The sequence below is a fragment of the Chiloscyllium plagiosum genome, chromosome 18, assembly GCF_004010195.1.
Source record: "Chiloscyllium plagiosum isolate BGI_BamShark_2017 chromosome 18, ASM401019v2, whole genome shotgun sequence".
NCBI classification, from domain to species: domain Eukaryota; kingdom Metazoa; phylum Chordata; class Chondrichthyes; order Orectolobiformes; family Hemiscylliidae; genus Chiloscyllium; species Chiloscyllium plagiosum.
The window spans coordinates 32,265,480-32,286,552 of NC_057727.1; the positions used below are offsets into that span (position 1 = coordinate 32,265,480).

The 21,073-nt window shown below is 41.4% G+C and overlaps 1 protein-coding gene across 2 annotated transcripts in view; it reads right to left on the bottom strand.

Annotated features, from left to right (window-relative positions):
* Window positions 1-506: 506 nt before the first annotated feature.
* il17rd (interleukin 17 receptor D) overlaps window positions 507-21,073 on the bottom strand; it is a 104,882-nt gene continuing 84,315 nt past the window's right edge. For both annotated transcript variants that reach the window (XM_043708114.1, XM_043708113.1), the window contains 3 exons: window positions 17,594-17,754; window positions 14,029-14,959; window positions 507-2,836 (listed from right to left, as the gene is read on the bottom strand). In XM_043708114.1, the coding sequence (XP_043564049.1) occupies window positions 2,739-2,836; window positions 14,029-14,959; window positions 17,594-17,754 (1,190 nt within the window). In that variant the 3' untranslated portion in view covers window positions 507-2,738. The remainder of the gene's footprint in view (window positions 2,837-14,028; window positions 14,960-17,593; window positions 17,755-21,073) is intronic.

Genomic DNA, 21,073 nt, shown 5'->3' on the forward strand with positions numbered 1-21,073 from the left:
CCAGTCCAGCCAGTAACTTTGAGCTGGAGCAATCATAACACGTAAACACATTTCTAAAAAAAAGCAGAAAAATGCCAAAACCAGTACCAGTAGGACTATAGTACAGGACCCTATCAGAAGAAAAAGTTCCCAAATTCACCACATAGATTTTCAGCGAGAAATTAGACAGACAGTTGAGTGGAAGGAAGACAAAATAAAACCTGTAGACTTGTAAAGCATACGTCAGGAACAATTCTAATAACAGCACTGGTAGACACTAGTAATAGAGATAATTACTGTACAGGCAAACATTCACACACTTTCATATTTAATTCAGGTTAGTTGTAGTAATGAGGTGCAGTAATCTTGAAAATATAGAACTTCAATTGGATAAATGAAGATTCAAATTCTGTGAAGCTAAGAACAATATCAAACTGAGTTAAAGTCACTACAACAAAATATCATTCTGTTGTTCAGTTTTGGATATCTCCCAGATCACAAGACTGAATTTATTAAAAAGCATCTAATAGTTTTAGGTTCATTTATTTTTTTAAAAAAGCACCAGTACAAAAAGACAAAACAGTAGAACATTTTCTCAGTCAGCTTAACTTATAGCTTGTACAAAATAAAGAATACATCAGATATTTTGGAAACGTTTATAAAAAGCAGTCAAAATAACCAAAATAACATTACAATTACATCACAACCTGCAAAACCTAAGTGTGAACACAGATAGTAAATAGTGATGAGCAGACTGTAGGAAACTAATAAGGGAAACCAAATGCTTATAGATTTATGGAAATAGTGATAGAGGCATGTTCATATTTCATACAATATTTGAGATGACTATTTTGGCACTACAGAAATCTTCACTGCATTCTTATGTCAGCAACCTGAACACAAGCACAGTAGTGAACCCAACCCTCAGAATGTAAAATTAATGAACGTGATAAAATGAATTCTAATTCCTATTAATTTATCTACCAGATTCATATCAAACCCTTTGCTAGGGGGCTTTAGTTTTTAAAACTGCATTCTCTAAAAACACATTTGCATAACTGTCAAACAATTGGCTTAATAAGCATAACACTACAATATCTCAAGGAGTTTACCTGGCAGGGAAGGAAAGTATCAGGTTTGATCCCCAGTTTGCACTAAGTTGCTAAGTGCCAGCAGTAGTGGGGCAGGGAAAAATAAAAGAACCAGCTACTGCTCCTGATCTTGACCTGGTCACCACCTACTGGATTAGCATGTCTAGGCACGGTGAAGATCAGAGTCAGCTGGGATATCCCACACTGAAATAATCTTCCAATATGACAACATACTATCAAGACAGGAACAGATAAAGGACTGTGAGTTTGCACAAAATTAACACCAATAAATTTTAGAAGAAACACAAAATTCCATTAGTTATAACAATGATTCTCAAACCAAGTTGTAATTCTTTTTAAAAAAATTAAAATCAAATTTAAAAATTGATTATTCAGATGACATCATGCCAAAATTGACTGTCACCACATCAATAATTTACAATATTGACTATGGCTGTGAATGTTGGATAGATCATACTTGTGTGAAATTCATTTGTCAATAACACTGAAATTACAAAATGCATCTTTACTGAAAAAAGAACCAGTAAGTGAGCATACCAACCGGTTATATTCCTGTCTATGGCATGCAACACTCAATATGCAGCACCCAATAATGTCACTCAAGCTGCCAGTGCTACCCACAGATACATGGAATGAGGCACTCTTGTCTCAAGTTGGGGAGCCCATTTTATAATGCCCAGAGTGAGTAATGTGAATAAATTATATGGAAAATTAGATTGTAAACTAATATAACAAAATGGTCAAATGCGTGAAAGCAATGCTCAAAGCACTACCCCCCTGTTTAACTTCATTTTGGGAATTACAACATTATTGTTTAAAAACTATTTACAGCTATTTGACTTTAAATTATTCAACAATTATTCACTAAAAACTACACTTCATTCTTTTCTTATCTGCAACAGACTTTCTGAAAATGCAGAATTATTTTGTTGTTCAAAAAGGTTGCTTAAGTTAGTTTAAATGCTTCTACCAGAATTTATATATGAGAGCCCAAAACATTAATGGATGTCAGTTGCATTTTTAAAAGAAATATTATTCCAACCAGATTCATTATACAATTATTCCCTCCCTAATGGGCGCAGCAGTGCAATTATCTGTAATATGTCATTGGTAAATATCCACATACCCAATGTGAGTCGAAATCTAATAGTTAATTCTGGTCTGTGCCACACAGAAACATTCAGACAAATCATAAGGTTTTACAAATAATTTCAGCAATAATATTCTATGCTAAGTCATAATTCTTTTTATCTCAAGAAATGGGTGAAAATATTGGTAAATTAAATCAGTTGATCATCCATTTTGCCATTGATCAGAAAGATTGATATTAATTTTTAAAATGCACAAATGGTCCGAATCAGTACACAAAATTAAATATTACATTAAACAGTTAAGAGCATCAAATTAGTGTCAGAAATATGATATAACTGTAATTAAATATTGATCTCAATCAGGTTGACTGGCTCTTGTGTTAAAACAATACTATTTACTCAATGTTGCCACACAGCGTTCAAATACATAACGCATTCATCTGTTTGAATGTATTGATGTTCACAGTGTTGTTAAAACAGTCACTATTGTAGAGCTTGTTAATCAATATACAGCTGAGAAGGTAAAGTGGCAATGCATACCCTATGATTTAGAATGTTATAGGGTTACTGCAGCATTTATGTGTCTGTCTGCTTCCACCTTACACAGTCCAGAAACTGATGATTTTGTTGTGAGAACTGGTGGCTCGTCTTCACCTGGGGATGAAAAATCACATGACATGTTAAAATTAAGTGGTGCACTGTAAGAAATTAGATCATCAAAACTGAACTCAAACTAAGATTTTGGCACATTCCAATCAAGGACTCAGATGTGGAATGCACTGCTTGAAATTGTGGCGAAGGCAGATTCAATTCTCACTTTGGGAATTGGACATCATCTAAAGCTATGGTAGCTGCATGGAAACACCATCATTGAGGCGTTCCCCTTCAAGCCACACACTATCTTGACTTGAAACAATATCACCATTCCTTCTTTGTCACTGCTTCAAAATCCTAAAACTGTCTTCCTAATAGCAGTTTGGGCATTCTGACACTCCAAGGTACAAGACGAGAACTCATGTCCTCTTTCTCCAGGTCAATTAGAGATGGGCAAAAATTGTTGGCCAAGCCAGCAATGTCCACATCCCATGAACAAATATAAAAGAAGTTGCAGGTTTACAGAGAACAGACAGATGAGTGGAATTAGCTGAGTCGCTCCTGTGAGAATGCAGTAATTCCTCAACCCTCTCAAAAAAAATCAGAATATTAATTTCTGCACTTAAAAATAAATTAGAAGTAACTTTTTAGTATGTCTCCTAATATAGTAAGTCACCGTGGAAGTAAATGAACCAGTATCATAAGAGAGAAAGCAGGGGTTTGAATCATATGGGAAGTTTCTATGAGAGCTGGCACAGGGTTGAAACACTGACTGTACAGTTATATGAAATCAAACAACAATTGCCATCTTTTCTGTCCCACGGATGAGTTTCAGCTCACTAATAATTTACTAGGGTGGATTTCCCCTGTCAGTTGTCTAGCAACAATACACGATTATGTAATGATACCTCTGAGAAGACATTATGTCATGTCATAACTACAACACATTGAAAATGGATAATTATGAAGAAAGAATTAGTCAGAGAACAGCAGGAAATTTGCTAATGTAATCCTGCTAAGGAATTGACCTGCACCACCACATTTTTCCCTTCCATACTAAAACTGTCTTCACTTAAAGCATTCATATCACTCTATTCTCTTCCTATTCATGTATTCATCCAGATGCTTCTTGAATGCTGCTATTGTATCTGCTTCCATCACCTTTTCTAGCAACATGTTCCAGGCACTCACCAAGTTTGTGTGAAAAACTTGCCTCACACATCTCTTTTAAACTTCCCTCCTCGCGCCTTGAACCTGTGTCCCCTAGTAATTGACCCCTTCATTGCAGGAAAAGGCCTCATACGTTACACTCTATCCATGCCATTCACAATCTTATAAACGTCTAATAGTTTACTCCTCAACCACCTTCATTCCAGTCTAGTTAATCTTTCTTCATAGCTAAAATCCCCCATACCAGGCAACGTCCAGGTTACCTTTTCTGTATCCTCTCCAAAACATCCACATCCATCTGGTAGTGTGGTGACCAGAACTGTACATAATAGTCCAAGTGTGGCCTAATTGAAGTTTTATAAAGCTGCAAAATAACTTGCTTATCATTATACTCAATGCTCCTTCCAATGAAGGCAAGCAAGCCATAAGTCTTTCTTACTACTTATCTACCTGCACTACTGCCTTCAGTGATCTGTGGACCTGCACACTCTGATCTCTCTGCATATCAACACTCCTAAGGGTTCTGTCATTCACTGTATAATTTCCACCTGCACTTGACCTTCCTAAATGCATCACCTCACATTTGTCAGGATTAAACTCCATCTGCCATTTTTCTGCCCATGCCTCCAACGATCTGTATCTTGCTGTATCCTCTGACAATCCTCCACACTATCCACAACTCCACCAATCCTTGTATCATCTGCAAACTTTTGAATTAGACCAGCTATGTTTTCCTCCAAATCATTGATGTAGATCATGAACAGCAGGGGTCTCAGCACTGATCCATGTGGAACACAACTAGTCACAACCCTCCTTTCCAAAAAGTATCCTTGCAATGTCACCCTCTGTCTCCCATGACTAAGACAGTTCTATATCCATCTTGCCAGCTCACCCCGATACCATGTGACTTCACCTTTTGTATCAGTCTGTCATGAGGGACCTTATCAAAGGATTTACTGAGGTCCATGTAGACAACATAAACCACTTTTTCCTCATCAATTGTCTTCGCCACCTCCTCAAAAAACTCAATCAAGTTAGTGAGGCATTACTTCCCCCACACAAAACCATGTTATCGCTAATAAGTTCATTTGCTTCTAAATGCATATAGATCTTATTCCTGAGAATCTTTTCCAATAATTTCTCTACCACTGACGTGAGACTCACAGGCCTGTAATTTCCAAGATTATTCCTGCTACCCTTCTTAATCAATGGGACAATATTGGCTATTCTCCAGTCCTCTAGGACCTCATCTGTGGCCAAGGAGGATATAAAGATGTCTGTCAAAGCTCCAACTTGTTCTCTTGCCTCCCTCGATATTCTGGAATAGATCCCATCAAGGCCTAGGGGCTTTTCTACCTTAATACTTTTTAAGACTGACAATACCTCTTCCTTTTAAATAGCAACTTGGCTTAGAGATTCAACACTCCCTTTCCTGAGGTCATCCTCCACCACTTCCGTCTATGCGGTGAATAACAACACAAAGTATTTGTTTAGGACCTCACCTACCTCTTCTGTCTCCATGCAGATTCCCTCCTTTGTCCTTAAGTGGTCAACCCTTTCCCTGGTTACCCTCTTGCTTTTTATATATGTATAAAAAACCTTGGGATTCTCCTTAATCCTGTTTATTAATGACTTTTCATGACTTTTTACACCTAATGCCTTGTTTAGGTTCTTCCTTATTTTCCTTATATACTTCAATGGCTTTGTCAGTTCCCATCCTCCTAGACCAAATATATACTTCCTTTGTCTTTCTGACTAAGGTCATAACATCCTTGGTCATTCAAGGTTCATGTAACTTGCCATACCTATCCTTCTTTCTTGCAGGAACGTGCCACTCCTGAACTCTTATCAACTGCTGTTTGCAATACTCCCACATGCCTGATGTAGATTTACCTTCAATCAGCCACTTCTAGTCAAAATTCTCCAGATCCTGCCTAATATTGCTGTATTCGCTTTCCCCACAATTTAACACCTTCACCAAAGAACTGCTGTTATCCCTATTCATGAGTAACTTAAAACTCACTTAAAACTTAAAATTCTGGTCACTACTCCTGAAATGTTCCTCCACTGAAACTTCACTCACCCGGCAGGACTCATTACTCAAAACCAAGTCCAGTACAATGCCCTCCCTGGTTGGACTGTTTACATACTATGCCAAGAATTCCACCTGAATGGTCCTTACAAAGTCTGCCCCATCCAAGCCCTTAGTACATAGTGAGTCCAAGTTAATATAGGGGAAATTAAAATCACCCACCACAACCCTGCTGTAATTAAATCGTTTCAAAATCTGTCTACATTTCATTTCCTTTGGTTGATAGAGAAGAAAATAAGATTCTGAAGTAATAATGTTTAGAAGTCACTAACTGATACTACAATTACACAGCTAATGGCAATTCAAAAATGTTGACTACAGAACTTTTAAACTAAGACTGACTCTTAAAGCACCCGCAGTTCTGATAACTTATATGAAGTAATCATCTGATACAGAATGTGTAAGTGAACTTTGCTGACTGAGGGCAAACCAGCACATACTAATCCCAAGCTTGAAGAAGTATAATCATGGATATGCATTGCAAGAGCTCATCAGTCCTCCAGAAGACTATCATTATAAATCATCCTCTTAGCTAAAATGTATTTGGGCAATAAAATAATAAAAGTAAGGTAAGCAGTAGCACAATGAAAAAGGAACTTTTTTCTTGAGGAAACCAGTTAATCAACTGTTGATAAGATCTAGGTTATTTATCAGTTTATTTATACTGAGTTTTCTAAAAATAAATGTTGGTATAATAATGTAAAGGAGAGACATGCATTGTCACATTGTAACAACAATTTGCAGGTAAAAAGTATCCTTAATGTAGTAAAGCATCTGAGGTACTCAACAAACACGTCCTCAATAATAACACCTTTAACATCAATCCACAGGAGGAGATATCAGGCACATGACCAAAAGTGTGCTCACCGAGGCTAATTCAACAAGCACCTTGAGAGAGTAGAAATAGTGGACAGGTTTAGGGAGGGAATTCCAGCAGTTAGGGTTCTGAGGAACGATCGCTCAACCCGAAACGTTAACTCTGATTTCTCTGCACAGATACTACTAGATCTGCTGAACTTTTCCAGCAATTTCGGTTTTTGTTTCTGACTTCCAGCATTTGCATTGCTTTTGGTTTTTATTCCAGAATTTGATTAGATTCGATTAGATTACTTACAGTGTGGAAACAGGCCCTTCGGCCCAACAAGTCCACACCGACCCGCCGAAGCGTAACCCACCCATTCCCCTACATTTACCCCTTTATCTAAGACTACGGGCAATTTAGCATGGCCAATTCACCTGATCTGCACATCTTTTGGACTCTTGGAGGAAACCGGAGCACCCGGAGTAAACCCACGCAGACACGGGGAGAATGTGCAAACTCCACATAGTCAGGAATTGAACCCGGGTCTCTGGCGCTGTGAGGCAGCAGTGCTAACCACTGTGTCACCGTGCCGCCCCAGGACTTGGCAACAGAAGGTACTGCCACCAGTAGATTAGATTAGATTAGATTCCCTACAGTGTGGAAACAGGCCCTTCAGCCCAATCAGTTCACACCGACCCATTTCCCTCTGACTAATGCACCTAACACTAAGGCCAATTCACCTGACTTGCACATCTTTGGAATGTGGGTGGAAACTGGAACACCTGGAGGAAACCCAGGCAGACACGGGGAGAATGTGCAAACTCCACACAGACAGTCGCCCAAGGCTGGAATCGAACCTGGGACCCTGGTGTTGTGAGGCAGCAGTGCTAACCACTGAGCCACCGTACTGCCCTAAAAGTGGAATTACTAAAATCGGAAATTTGGAAGAGGCTAGAATAGAGCATGATAGCTATTTCACAGACTTGCATGGAGAAAGGAGGTTACAGAAATAGGGAGGGGCAAGGCCATGGAGGGATTTGAAAATAAGGATGAGGATTTCATAATCGAAGTATTGTCAAACCATAAGGCAATATATGTCAGTGAGCAGAGGGATGATGGATGAATGGGACAGGATTTACCACAAGTTAAAATACCACAAACAAGGTTGAGCAAATTTACAGAAAGTAGAGGATGGGTGACTGGCCACGAGAAGGAACAAAATGCACAGATAAGGTTTTCAGCAGGAGGGTGAGCTAAAGTTGAATTTGAGTTCGGCTATGGTTAGCACTGCTGCCTCACAGCGCGAGGGACCCAGGTTCGATTCTACCCATGGGGCCTGTCTGCTGGAGGTTGTACATTCTTCCTGTTTGTGTGTGGGTTTCCTCCGGGTGCTCTGGTTTCCTCCCACAGTCTAAAGATGTGCAGTTTAAGTGAATTGGCCATGCTAAATTGCCCATAGTGTCCATGGATGCAGAGGTTAGGTGGATAGCCATGTCAAATGCAGTGTTACAGCGATAGGGTAGGATGGTGGGTATGGGTGGGATGCCCTTCAGAGAGTCAGTACGGATTCAACAGGCCGAATGGCCTGCTTTCATAATGTAGGGATTCTATGAATGTTACAGTGAAAGAAAAGCTATTAAATAGCAAGTTGTAATGTCAACCAAATTTTTAAAATTCACTCTTGGGGCATTTATTGCCCACCTCCAGTTGCCCTTGAGAAGGTGGTGATCAGCTGCCTTCCACATGCTGTAGGTTAATCAACAATTGCCTTAGGGAGGGAGTTCCACAAATTTGACCCAGTAACAGTGAAGGGACATATTTCTGAGTCAGGATGGAGAGTGGCTTGGAGGGGAACTTGCAGGTGGTGGTGTTCCCATATATTATGCTGCTCTTGTCCTTCTAGATGGATGTGGTTGTGGGTTTGGTAAGTGCTGCCTAAGGATCTTTGGTGAATTTCTGATGTGATCTTGTACATGGTACACACTGCTGCCACCAAACATAAAGTATTTGAAGGTTTGATCAATCAGAGTTCCAAATTCCAAATCATAATTCACCTCATCATCACCCAGAACACTACTTAAATATAGTTTAAGTGATTATTTAAATACAGTATTGCTGTACTATATGTTTACAAAACAAACATTTGGTCCAAACAGATCAACAACTTCATTAGTTATGGAAGATGAATAGAACACACGTCATAAACAAATCATTCTCTAATAATCATGTAAAACGTTCGTGGAAGAAGAAAGAAGAAGAAATAACACCATTTCCCATGGCATTAACCAGATTAAACAATTGCTTATTTAAAATTATAAGATGATAAATATTGAAGTGTTTAAGAGGATGGCACCCCAAATGGATGTTCGACAAATTCCCATTGGAGAGGGTAGAAATTCAAGGATAACTTATACCAAGGCATTAATTAACAGAATCAAGGATTTAGGGATAGGATTTCACTTTTAAATTTGTAATTTAATCTAATGAAAAGTTTAATTTAAAAGGGGGGGGTGATTAATAATGAATGATATCAAATTGATTAGTCTTAAGGACATTTTTAAAGACTAATTTTGACACTACTACTTTTCATTTTTATTTCTCTATTTATATATTGCACCAAAAAAAAGCAATAGAGTCATAGAGATGTACAGCATGGATACAAATATTATGGTCCAATTCGTCCATGCCGACCAGATATCCCTACCCAAACTAGTCCCACCTCCCAGCACCCAGCCCATATTCCTCCAAACCCTTCCTATTCATATACCCATCTGAATTTTGAGAAGATTTGTAGCTCAGGTTGAGGTTCTGGATGTAGGCTTGCTCGTTGAGCTGAAAGGTTCATTTTCAGACGTTTCGTCACCCTACTAGGTAACATCTTCAGTGAGCCTCCAGAAGAAGCACTGCTGATGATTCCTGCTTTCTGTTTATATGTCTGGGTTTCTTTGGGTTGGTGATGTTGTTTCCTGTAGTGATGTCTTTTCCTGTTCTTTTTCTCAAGGGATGGTAGATGGGGTCTAACTCGATGTGTTTGTTGATAGAGTTCCAGTTAGAATGCCATGCTTCTAGGAATTTTCGTGCATGTCTCTGATTGGCTTGTCCTTGGATGGATGTGTTGTCCCAGTCAAAATGGTGTCTTTTCTTATCTATATGTAAGGATACTAGTGAGAGAGGGTCATGTCATTTTGTGGCTAGTTGATGTTCATGTATCCTGGTAGCTAGTTTTCTGCTGGGTCTGGATATACCCATCCAGATGCCTTTTAAAATGTTGCAATTGTACCACTTCCTCTACTGGCTCATTCCATACACTTACCACCTTCTCACCCTATGTCAATGCCCTCTAGCTCTGGACTCCCCCACCCCAGGGAAAAGACTTTGTCTATTTGTCCTATCCATGCCCTTCACATTTTATAAACCTCTACAAGGTCACACCTCAGCCTCTGACACTCCAGGGAAAACAGTTTCAGCCTGTTCAGCCTCTCCCTATAGCTCAAATTCACCAACCCTGGCAAATCTTTTCCGAACCCTTTCAAGTTTCACAACATCCTTCTGGTAGGAAGGAGACCAGATTGCACGCAATAATCCAAAAGTGGCCTAACCAATGTCCTGTACAGCCGCAACATGACCTCCCAACTCCTGTACTCAATACTCTGACCAATAAAGGAAAGCATACCAAACGTCTTCTTCACTATCCTATCTACCTGTGACTCCACTTTCAAGGAGCTATGAACCTGCACTCCAAGGTCTCTTTGTTCAGCAACATTCTCTAGGACCTTACCATTAAGTGTATAAGTCCTGCTAAGATTTGCTTTCCCAAAATGCAGCACCTCGCATTTATCCGAATTAAACTCCACCTGCCATTCTTCAGCTAATTGGCCCATCTGGTCAAGATCCTGTTGCAATCTGAGGTAACTTTCTTCACTGTCCACTACACCTCCAATTTTGGTGTCATCTGTAAACTTACTTACGGTACCTCTTATGCTCACATCCAAATCATTTATATAAATGATGAAAAGTAGTGGACCCAGCACCGAGCCTTGTGGCACTCCACTAGTCACAGGCCTCCAGTCTGAAAAACAACCCTCCACCACCACCCTCTGTCTTCTACCTTTGAGCCAGTTCTGTATCCAAATGGCTAGTTCTCCCTGTATTCCATGAGATCTAACCTTGCTAACCAGTCTCCCATGGGGAATCCTGTCTATACTGAAATCCATATTGATCACGTTTACCACTCTGCCCTCGTCAATCCACTTTGTTACTTCTTCAAAATCTCAATCAAGTTTGTGAGACATGATTTCCCCACGTATACTGCCATGTTGACTATCCCTAATCAGTCACTGCCTTTCCAAATACATCTACATGTACATCCTGTCCCTCAGGATTCAACAACTTGCCCACCACTGACGTCTATAGTTCCCTGGCTTGTCCTTACCACCTTCTTAAACAGTGGCACCACGTTAGCCAACCTCCAACCTCCAGTCTTCCGGTATCTCAGATATCTCAGCAAAAGGCCCAGCAATCACTTCCCTAGCTTCCCAGAGTTCTAGGGTACACCTAATCAGGCCTTGGGGATTTACCCACTTTTATGCATTTCAAGTAATCCAGCACTTCCTCCTCTGCAATATGGACATTTTTCAAGATGTCACTATCTATTTCCTAGAATGTAGAATTTCGCTAAATTCTATACCTTCCATGTCCTTTTCCACAGTAAGCACTGATGCAAAATTCTCCTTTAGTATCTCCCTGATCCCCTGCGGCTCCACACAAAGGCCACCTTGCTGATCTTTGAGGGGCCTTATTCTTTCCCTAGTTACCCTTTTGTCCTGAATGTACTTGTAAAAACCCTTTGGATTCTCCTTAACTCTATTTGCTAAAGCTATCTCATGTCCTCTTTTTGTCATCCTGATTTCCCTCTTAAGTATACTCCTACTGCCTTTATATACTTCTAAGGATTCACTCGATCTATCCTGTGTATACCAGACATAAGCTTCCTTCTTTTCTTAACCGAAGCCTCAATTTCTTCAGTCACCCATCAGTCCCTATCACCCTAATAGGAATATACTGTCTCTGGACTTTCGTCATCTCATTTCTGAAGGCTTCCCATTTTCCAGCCATCCCTTTACCTGCGAACATCTGCCCCCAATCAGATTTTGAAATGTCTTGCCTAATACCATCAAAATTAGCCTTCCTCCAATTTAGAACTTCAACTTTTAGGTCCAGTCTATTCTTTTCCATCACTATTTTAAAACTAATAGAATTATGGTCACTGGCTTCACCCCCCCATCCATCCCAATGACACCTCAATCATCTGCCCTGCCTTATTTCTCAAGAGAAGGTCAAGTTAAATTCCTCTCCATCTAAACTTAAATTCCTCTCCATCTAAACTATGGCAGTCCCGGTCTATGTTCAGAAAGTTAAAATCCCCTACCATGACCACCCTATTATTCTTACAGATACGCTGAGATCTCCTTACAAGTTTGTTTCTCAATTTCCTGCTGATTATTGGGGGTCTATAATACAATCCTAATAAGGTGATCATCCCTTTCTTATTTCTCAGTTCCACCCAAATACCTTCCCTGGATGTATTTCCAGGAATATCCTCCTTCAGCATAGCTGTAATGCTAATCCCTTATCAAAGACGCCACTCCCCCTCCTCTCTTGCCTCTCTTTCTATCCTGGAACATTAAGATGCCAGTCCTGCTCATCCCTGAGCCATGTTTCTGTAATTCCTATGATATCCCAGTCCCATGTTCCTAACCATGCCCTGAGTTCATTTGCCTTCCCTGTTAGGCCCCTTGCATTGAAATAAATGCAGTTTAATTTATCAGTCGTACCTTGTTCTCTGCTTTTTCCCTGCCTGCCCTGTATTTGACTTGCTTCTTTACTCAACTGTACCAGCCTTAGACTGATCTCTTTCCTCACGAGATCTCCTTCATTATCTAACTGACAGAATATAGGTAACTGGACATTTATTTGTGAAATTGAAGTTCCTTCAACTTCATTAACAATCCAGGTAAAGATTTCTGATGTAGGGCACTTACAGATGAAATTATGAAAAGATTCTTGGCATCAGTATTTTGATACAACAGCACCCTCATGAGGCTTTAGAAGGTTGTTGTATCATTATAGACAAAATCGCTGATCTGATGGGTGAGAATGTACTTTTAGAAGTATAGTACATGCCAGCATAAGATTCACAATAAACAAGTGGTATATTAGATATTCAGTACAATTACCTATGGTACAGTGAGAGAAATGCCACACACAATTTCAGTCACATTGATGGGTTAACTCCAGGAAAGGTAAGAAAGGTAGGCAGCTAGTGCAGGAGTCTAGATTAGAGTGGTGCTGGAAAGAGCTAGTGCAGCAGTCTTTTGTGGATATAACCATTTCAAACAGGTATGCTGTTTTGGAAAATGTAAGGGGTGATGGATTCTCAGGGGGATGTAGCATAAACAGCCAAGTTTCTGGTAATGAAACTGGCTCTAATGCAACGAGGGGTACGTTGCGTTCCAAGAGATCAATTGTGTTAGGGGACTCGAGTCTGAGGTACAAACAGACATTTCTGTCGCCAGCAGCAAAGAATCAGAATGGTGTGTTGATTCCCTGGGCCCGGACCAAGGATATCTCAGAGAGGATGCAGAATGTTCTCACGGGGGAGAGGGGCCAGCAAGAGGTCATTGCGGCATGGTGGCTCAGTGGTTAGTACTGCTGCCTCACAGTGCCAGGGAGCTGGGTGCGATTCCAGCCTCGGGCGACTGTGTGGAGTTTGCATATTCTCCCCATGTCTGCATGGTTTGCCTCCGGGTGCTCCGATTTCCTCCCATAATCCAAAGATGTGCAGGTTAGGTGAGTTGGCCATGCTAAATTGCCCATACTGTTCAGGGATGTGTTAAGTGGGGTAAATGTTAAAGTAATACGGTAGGGTAATCGGTCTGGGTGGGATATACTTCAGAGGGTCAGTGTGGACTTGTTGGGCTTAAGGCCTGTTTCCACACTGTAGGGATTCTAAATTGAAGGATAGCTTTTTAATATAAGCTCCACTACAAACAGACTGTATATGTAAATTACTTTCACTCAGGATTCCCATCATCAGGTGCATTCTAATACAAAGCAGCAATGTACTTTGGTTCAAGTTATAATACATACTGTTGACCGTAAGCCTGTGGTACTCGCAAGATATCTTACCTAACCCTGAGGATGAGGAGACACTGTCTGCAATGGAGCCAGTTTCTGTCTGGTCTGAAGATAGGCCATCCATTAAAGGCAGTGATAATTCTGAAGAAGGAATGGAAGAATCGTATATCCCAGAGTCACGTGGCATTTCGGGCAGGTTCACAGCTGCTGCCATCCGTGGCAGGGGTCTCAGCAGAGAATTGACATCTTGGTGGTCAGAAACATCTGCATCTCCAATGATCCTCAAGTGCTGAACTAGGGTATAAGATACCGAATTAACAGGGGTCACATCTGCAATGGTTTTCAAGTGAAAATCGTGTTCAGTTACTGGTTGCTTGAAAACCACCTCATTCAGGACAAGTCCAGAGTCAACACGAACTGGTCCTTGATGGAGTGGCAGTAAAGGCAGATGTGGCACTAGCTGCTTCTCAAACCAGTCAGGCTCATGCTCAATAAGTTGCTTCATATTAGAAATAGCGATATACAACGATCGTCCAGATTTAGTTCTGAAATAGTTGCTTTTGCGAATGTTCACTTCACGTGGGTCCCGGTCTGGGTGGCTGTGATCTCGAGCATGTAAGTGAGAATACAGCTGAGGGAAATGGTCCATCAGTTTGTATTTGCATGCCAAATCTAAGACACCAGGAATGTCTGCTTCACAGGAGTAGTCAAAATAGACGGCGATGAATTTTGAGGGATTGCTCGTGTTTAGTCGTGCTTGGCGTAGTCTCTCTGCTATCATAGAAACAGCAACAATAAAAAGTTCTCCTTGCCCACCGTCGCTAGTGTTGCCTTTACGCTTACGATGTTTCTTTTCTACAAAGAACTTCATTCCCTTTGAACAAATAATGATGATATAATGGGACTCCATGATCTGCTGACTGAGCCAGTCCATTTGCCCTTCCTTACAGATTTCCAAATGTTCCCATATATCCAAGGCAACCTATTTGAAACAAAACAAAAAGAATCTCAATTTTTTTTTGTAGCTGATAGAACAGCCTTCTCATCAGCACAGTGGTTTTCTCAATAATGAAGAAGTCACGTGATTTTTTTTCCCCTAATATTGGCTTCTTCCCTGCATTATAATAACATTGCAAGTGAGTTTAATGCAATTCCATTCTCTCCAAACAAAGTCACATTAGTTCATTTCCCTTTCCTCCTAATCAACAGCATAACGATGGTATACAGACCACGATTAATAGCTAGCTATTTTAAAAGGGCAAATTACTGTTCAGCATTAAACCTGATCTATATATTCAGGCTAAAGGATGTCAACATGGGTGACAAAGCACGTTAATAAATGTGCTATCTTTCAAAGTAAAGCAAGAAAGATAGTTGGAGGAGGTATAACTGCAAATGCTGGAGATCTGAACCAAGAACAGAAATTACTGGAGAAAGCTCAGGGGTTCTGGCAGTATTTGTGGAGAAAAAAATGTTTTGAGTCCCGTGACTGTTCAACAGAACTGAAAGCAGCTGGGAAGTGCTGGTACTTATGCCGATGATAGGGTCTGGAGTTGTTTTGGGGTTGTGAAGGTTGTGAGAGAGAGAGAGAGAGAGCGAGAGAGAGAGAGAGAGAGAGAGAGAGAGTGCAAGAAAGAACAAACGAGAGAAATTACAGGAGAAACAGACAAAGGGATTACTGATAAACCAGGTCAGAAATTACACAATGTTAGGTTTGTTTGAAATCACTAGCTTTCAGAGTCCAGCTCCTTCGTCTGATGTTGTGAGACTAGATCTGTCGAAGGAGCTATGTTCCAAAAGCTTGTGATTTCAAATAAACCTGGTGGACTATAACCTGGTATTGTGAGATTTCTGACTTTGTCCACCCCAGTCCAACATCAGTACCTGCACATCAAGATAAACCAGGAGAGAGATAAATGCTGAATGAGTGCTACCAGGAAATGTAAATACTTGAAAATGAGTAGGCTGTGCTGGGAACAACCTATACAGAACAGGAACTGGGGAAATGAGAATGGGTAATGAACAATGAGCAGGGTGTTCATTCTCCAAATTTGTTAAACTCGATATTGAATCCTGATGGCGCAAGGTACGTAGGCAAAAGATGAAGTGTTGCTCCTCCAGCTTGCACTGAAGCACTGCAGAGGCCTGAAACACAAGTATTAATAAGAGAATACAGTGGTGTGTTGAAGTGGAAGGCAACTGGAAGCTCGGGGACATTTTTAAAAGACTAACCAGAGATGTTCTGCAAAGCAGTCTGCATTTTGTCTCCCCATCATAGAGGAGGTCACATCAAGAGCAGTAAACACAAAAACTAGTATGTATGAAGTTTGGAAACCAGAAATAATTAGAGGCTACACATTGTCATGTTGAGATACATAAAAACGCAATGTTATGACCACTTCTTTCTGGATTCAAGTGGTATTTTTGATTGGGCTCCAGGTCAGTTAGTTATTACTTGCTGAGAAGTGTGTGCTACAATAAAATGATAGTAGATTTTGCCTGATTGAAACAGTAATTACTCAAGGCTAGATGATAACATGTTGCGGCAAGCAAGCAGATATTATATTTATGCTAATAACCTTGGAGGGAGAGAAAGTTGCTGCATAAAATTAGAGATAACACAAAAAAAAATGAAGGGGAGTCCAAAAAACACACACTGTCACTCAATCTCAGGTGTATTTTAAAAAAAAAATTAGATTGTCAGGTTTTGTTGAAACTGTTGGCGTGTTTATATTGTTTAAAACAAAGTATAAGGATAGACATCTCCAAATTTAGGAGTCACTTAAAAGGAATATTCAGATGTTGAACCTGTAATAAGCCATATTTAAATGCTGCATGATTTATATTCCCCTGCAAGGACACACCACATAATGGAAAAGTTAAAACAAATCTCATGCAGTGTGCATCAATTCAATTAGGCATGTTCTGTAAACATTGTTACGCCCGTAAATAAGAAAAGTACACCTTAAAAAAACACTAACTGAGCCAGTGATCATCGTGAATTTTGTTTCACTAGCGTGTGTAGCACAAACTATTTCAATATTAGTAACCTCAAATTTCTACCAATATAGTTCAAAACATGTCTTAAAATTTTATTACAATTTGTCAAATTTCCAATGGTGATACTAATATTGCATGAGGGGATGTGGTATCTTATGACAGAAAGAATGATAAACCATGTAAAGTCCAAAGGTATGTCACTTAAAGTCACAAGCGTCTCTTCCACTCAGTAAACAATGGTTCACATGCGTCAAATAAGAATCTATTGTTGGTGCTAGATGGTTCGATGCAGAAGACTCAATGAAGGCAACTTGCATTGATTATAATGCTTTAATTACAGTAAAATGTCCCAAGATGCTTCACCAGAGCATTAGCAATATTGTTTCAAAGCTATGTCAGGAGAAATAGGAATTGGTGATTAAATGCTTCAAAGAGGTAGGTTGTAAAGATGCCAGTTTCATAAAATGTCTTCAAAATGAAGGCACCACTTCAAAAACAGATTGAAACATTTTCACAGTATAAACTGCAGCAGGCATTTAATGTTTCTGACACTTACTTTTACGAGAATTCCTGCCAATAGTTTTCCAAGTAATTAATGCAGGGAAAAGAAACTTACCTCACAGCCACAGAAGTCCTGGAGAAAGAATGCAAAGCACTGAACGACACTGAGGTGTTTCTGACAGTCTTTACTGGAATAACAAATGAAAACTTTTGGTTTGGACCTCGGTGATGGAGATGATTCAGAATTCTCCTCATCTAGTTCCGAATACACTGGATCTAAGAGATGAACAGAATAGTGATCTTCCTAAGGGTGCTGCTCAATCCAAACATAACACCTCATTCACACACCAAAGTACCCTTGGCCTATACAGCACTACAAGACCTGATTTTCAAACATGCCAACTCTTTTAAGGTTGTCAAAGCATCATACTCTAATGTACCAGAACATGAACAAAACAAGCATGTCAGATGCTTTTAAAATAATTATCAATTTAAAAGCCAAGCACACTTGAATGAAATGGCTACATTAATTCGAAAACAGATTGCATTCATTAAACAAGGGGCTTGAAAAGTTAGAAATAAGCAAGCATTTTTGCCATAGGAAACCATAGATCTGAGACACACTTTCAGATAAGGAGAACTCCTGACCAGCCCCTGAATGACATGGGCAAGGTTGGTATTGCACACACAGCAACCTCATCATGACACATCTCGGGGTCACTTAGAATACAGTTCACCACATCAATGCTGTAATTTGGAGCACATCAACACCTTTCATTTCAATGCTGTTGCTAGACAACTTCCATGAGATTGGTATCGGTCCTGGCAGATTTGGATACAGGGTTGACTTTAGGGGCTCTTAATTTCATCTTAGCATCCACCCACTTTGCTCTTATTTCAATTGTCACTGTATCTCTGCCGTGCCTTCCCTTCCACACATTGTCACATTATTCAGAACATTTAACCCCACAGTACTTCTATCTTGCTTTGCCTTTTAGTGCAGACAAAGGGGTAACCTGCCATGGTTACTTGCAGTAGTCAGTTAAGCAATGAACAGGATGCTGGACAATACGAACTCTGTCAATGTCATATTTACACTATGTGCCACATTTACATCTTATACAGCAAACACTGAATGTGCTTCAACCAAATGGCAATGTCTCAAAGTTAAAGGGGACTGTCATCAATCAGGAGGTCCCATCAACCAGTGAAAGGTATTATCTAATCTCACACCCAGGACTTGAATATGGTTAATCAGCTGCTTGGAGTAGTCTGGGTTGGGGATTTCATCTCGTTACAGTCCATGGAGTGGGCCATGGGCAGTCCTGCAGGTTCAGTGCAACTTGGCTAGGGATCAGCAGTAAGTTAGTCAGGACGCTGCACAAAGATAGGGGGATGGGAACCAAATGTGCAGGTTAGTGAACAGTAATGAGGTATTAACTAAAGTCGAGAGCGTGTTGCTGGGAAAGCACAGCAGGTTGGGCAGCATCCAAGGAGCAGGAGAATTGATGTTTTGTGCATAAGCCCTTCATCAAGAATGAGGCTTGAAGGCCGCGACTGAGAGATAAATGGGAGGGAGGTGGGGTGGGGGGTGGGGGGAAGTAACTGAGAAAGCCATAAGTGGATGAAGGTGATGGAGAGGGTGATAGGTCAAAGGGAGGAGTGATGGACAGGTCTGGAGGGTGGAGGCTTGGGACTGGGATAATGTCAGGTGAGGGGAAATGAGGAAGCTGTTGAAATCCACATTCATCCATGTGGTTGCAGGGTCCCAAGGTGGAATATGAGGCATTCTTCCTCCAGGCGTCGGGTGGTAACGGTTTGGCAATGGAAGTGGCCCAGGACCTGCATGTCCTTAAAGTGGGAGGGGAAGTGGAAGTGTTCAGCCACAGACCGGTGAGATTGGTGGGTGTGGGTATCCCTGAGATGATCTCTGAAACAATCCGCAAGAAGGCATCCTGCCTCCCTGATGCACAGGAGACCATATCAGGTGCAATGGATGCAGCAGATGACATCAGTAGAGATACAGGTAAATTTTTGACGAATGTGAAAGAATCACTTGGAGCCTTGGATGGAAGTGATTGGAATGGTATGGGCACAGGTTTTGCACTTCCTGCCGTGACAGGGAAAGGTGCCAAGAGTGGGGTATGGGCCCGTGGGGGCATGGACCTGACGAGGGAGTCGCGAAGGGAATGGTCTCACCGGAATGCTGATAAAGGGTGGGGAGGGAAATATATCTCTGGTGGAGGGGTCCATTTGGAGGTGGTGGAAATGGCGGAGAATGATGCAATATATGCGGAGGTTGGAGGGGTGCAAAGTGAGAACCGGGGTGGGGGAGGGTTCTGTCCTTCTTGCGTTGGAAGGGGTGGGGTTCAAGGGCGGTGGTGCATGAAGTGGAGGAGATGCGCTGGCGAACATCGTCAACCATGTGGGAAAGGAAGTTGCGATCATGGAAGGAGGAGGCCACCTGGGACTTCTGAGGTGGAATTGGTCATCCTGGGAACAGATGCGGCAGAGGCGGAGGAATTGGTAATAAGGGATGACATTTTTACAGGAGTTAGGGTGGTTGGAGGTGCAGTCTAGATAGCTGTGGGAGTCGGTGGGTTGTAGTAGATAAGTCTGTGGTTAGTCGGTCATTGGAGATAATGAAGGAGAGGTCCAGAAAGAGTAAGGAGGTGTCAGAGATGGTCCAGGTGAAGGTATTGGTATATTTATATTTAAGATACATTTCCCTCCTTACCCCAATCAGCATTCTGGAGAGACCATTCCCTCCGCGACTCGCTCATCAGATCCATGCCCCCACTAGCCCACACCCCACTCCTGCCACCTCAGGAAGTGTCGAAAGTGTGATGCTGGAAAAGCACAGGCAGTCAGGCAGCATCCGAGGAGCAGGAAAATCAACGTTTCGGGCATAAGTCCTTCATTAGGCGAAACATCAATTCTCCTGCTCCTCGGATGCTGCCTGACCTGCTGTGCTTTTCCAGCACCCCACTCTCGACTGTGATCTCCAGCATCTGCAGTCCTCACTTTCTCCACTGCAGGAAGTGCAAAATCCATGCCCACACAACTCCCCTCACCTCCATCCAAGGTCCCAAAGGATCCTTCCTCATCCATCAGAAATTTACCTGCACCTCTACCAATATCATCTACTGCATCCGTTGCACCCGGTGTGGTCTCCTCTACATCGGGGAGACAGGACGCCTACTTCCAGATCGTTTCAGAGAACATCTCGGGGACACCCGCACCCATCAACCCCACCCACCGTCCCATGGCTGAACACTTCAACTCCTCCTCCCACTCGGTCAAGGACATGCAGGTCCTGGGCCTCCTCTACTGTCAAACCACCTGACGCCTGGAGGAAAAACGCCTCATATTCTGCCTTGGGACCCTGCAACCACACGGGATATATGTGAATTTCAACAGCTTCCTAATTTCCCCTCACCTGACATTATCCCAGTCCAAATCCTCCAACACCGCACCGCCCTCTGGATCTGTCCATCACTTCGCCCTCTGACCTATCACCTTCTCCCCCCCTTCATCTACCTATGGCTTTTTCAGATACCTTCCCCCCAACCCCACACCCTTCCATTTATCTCTC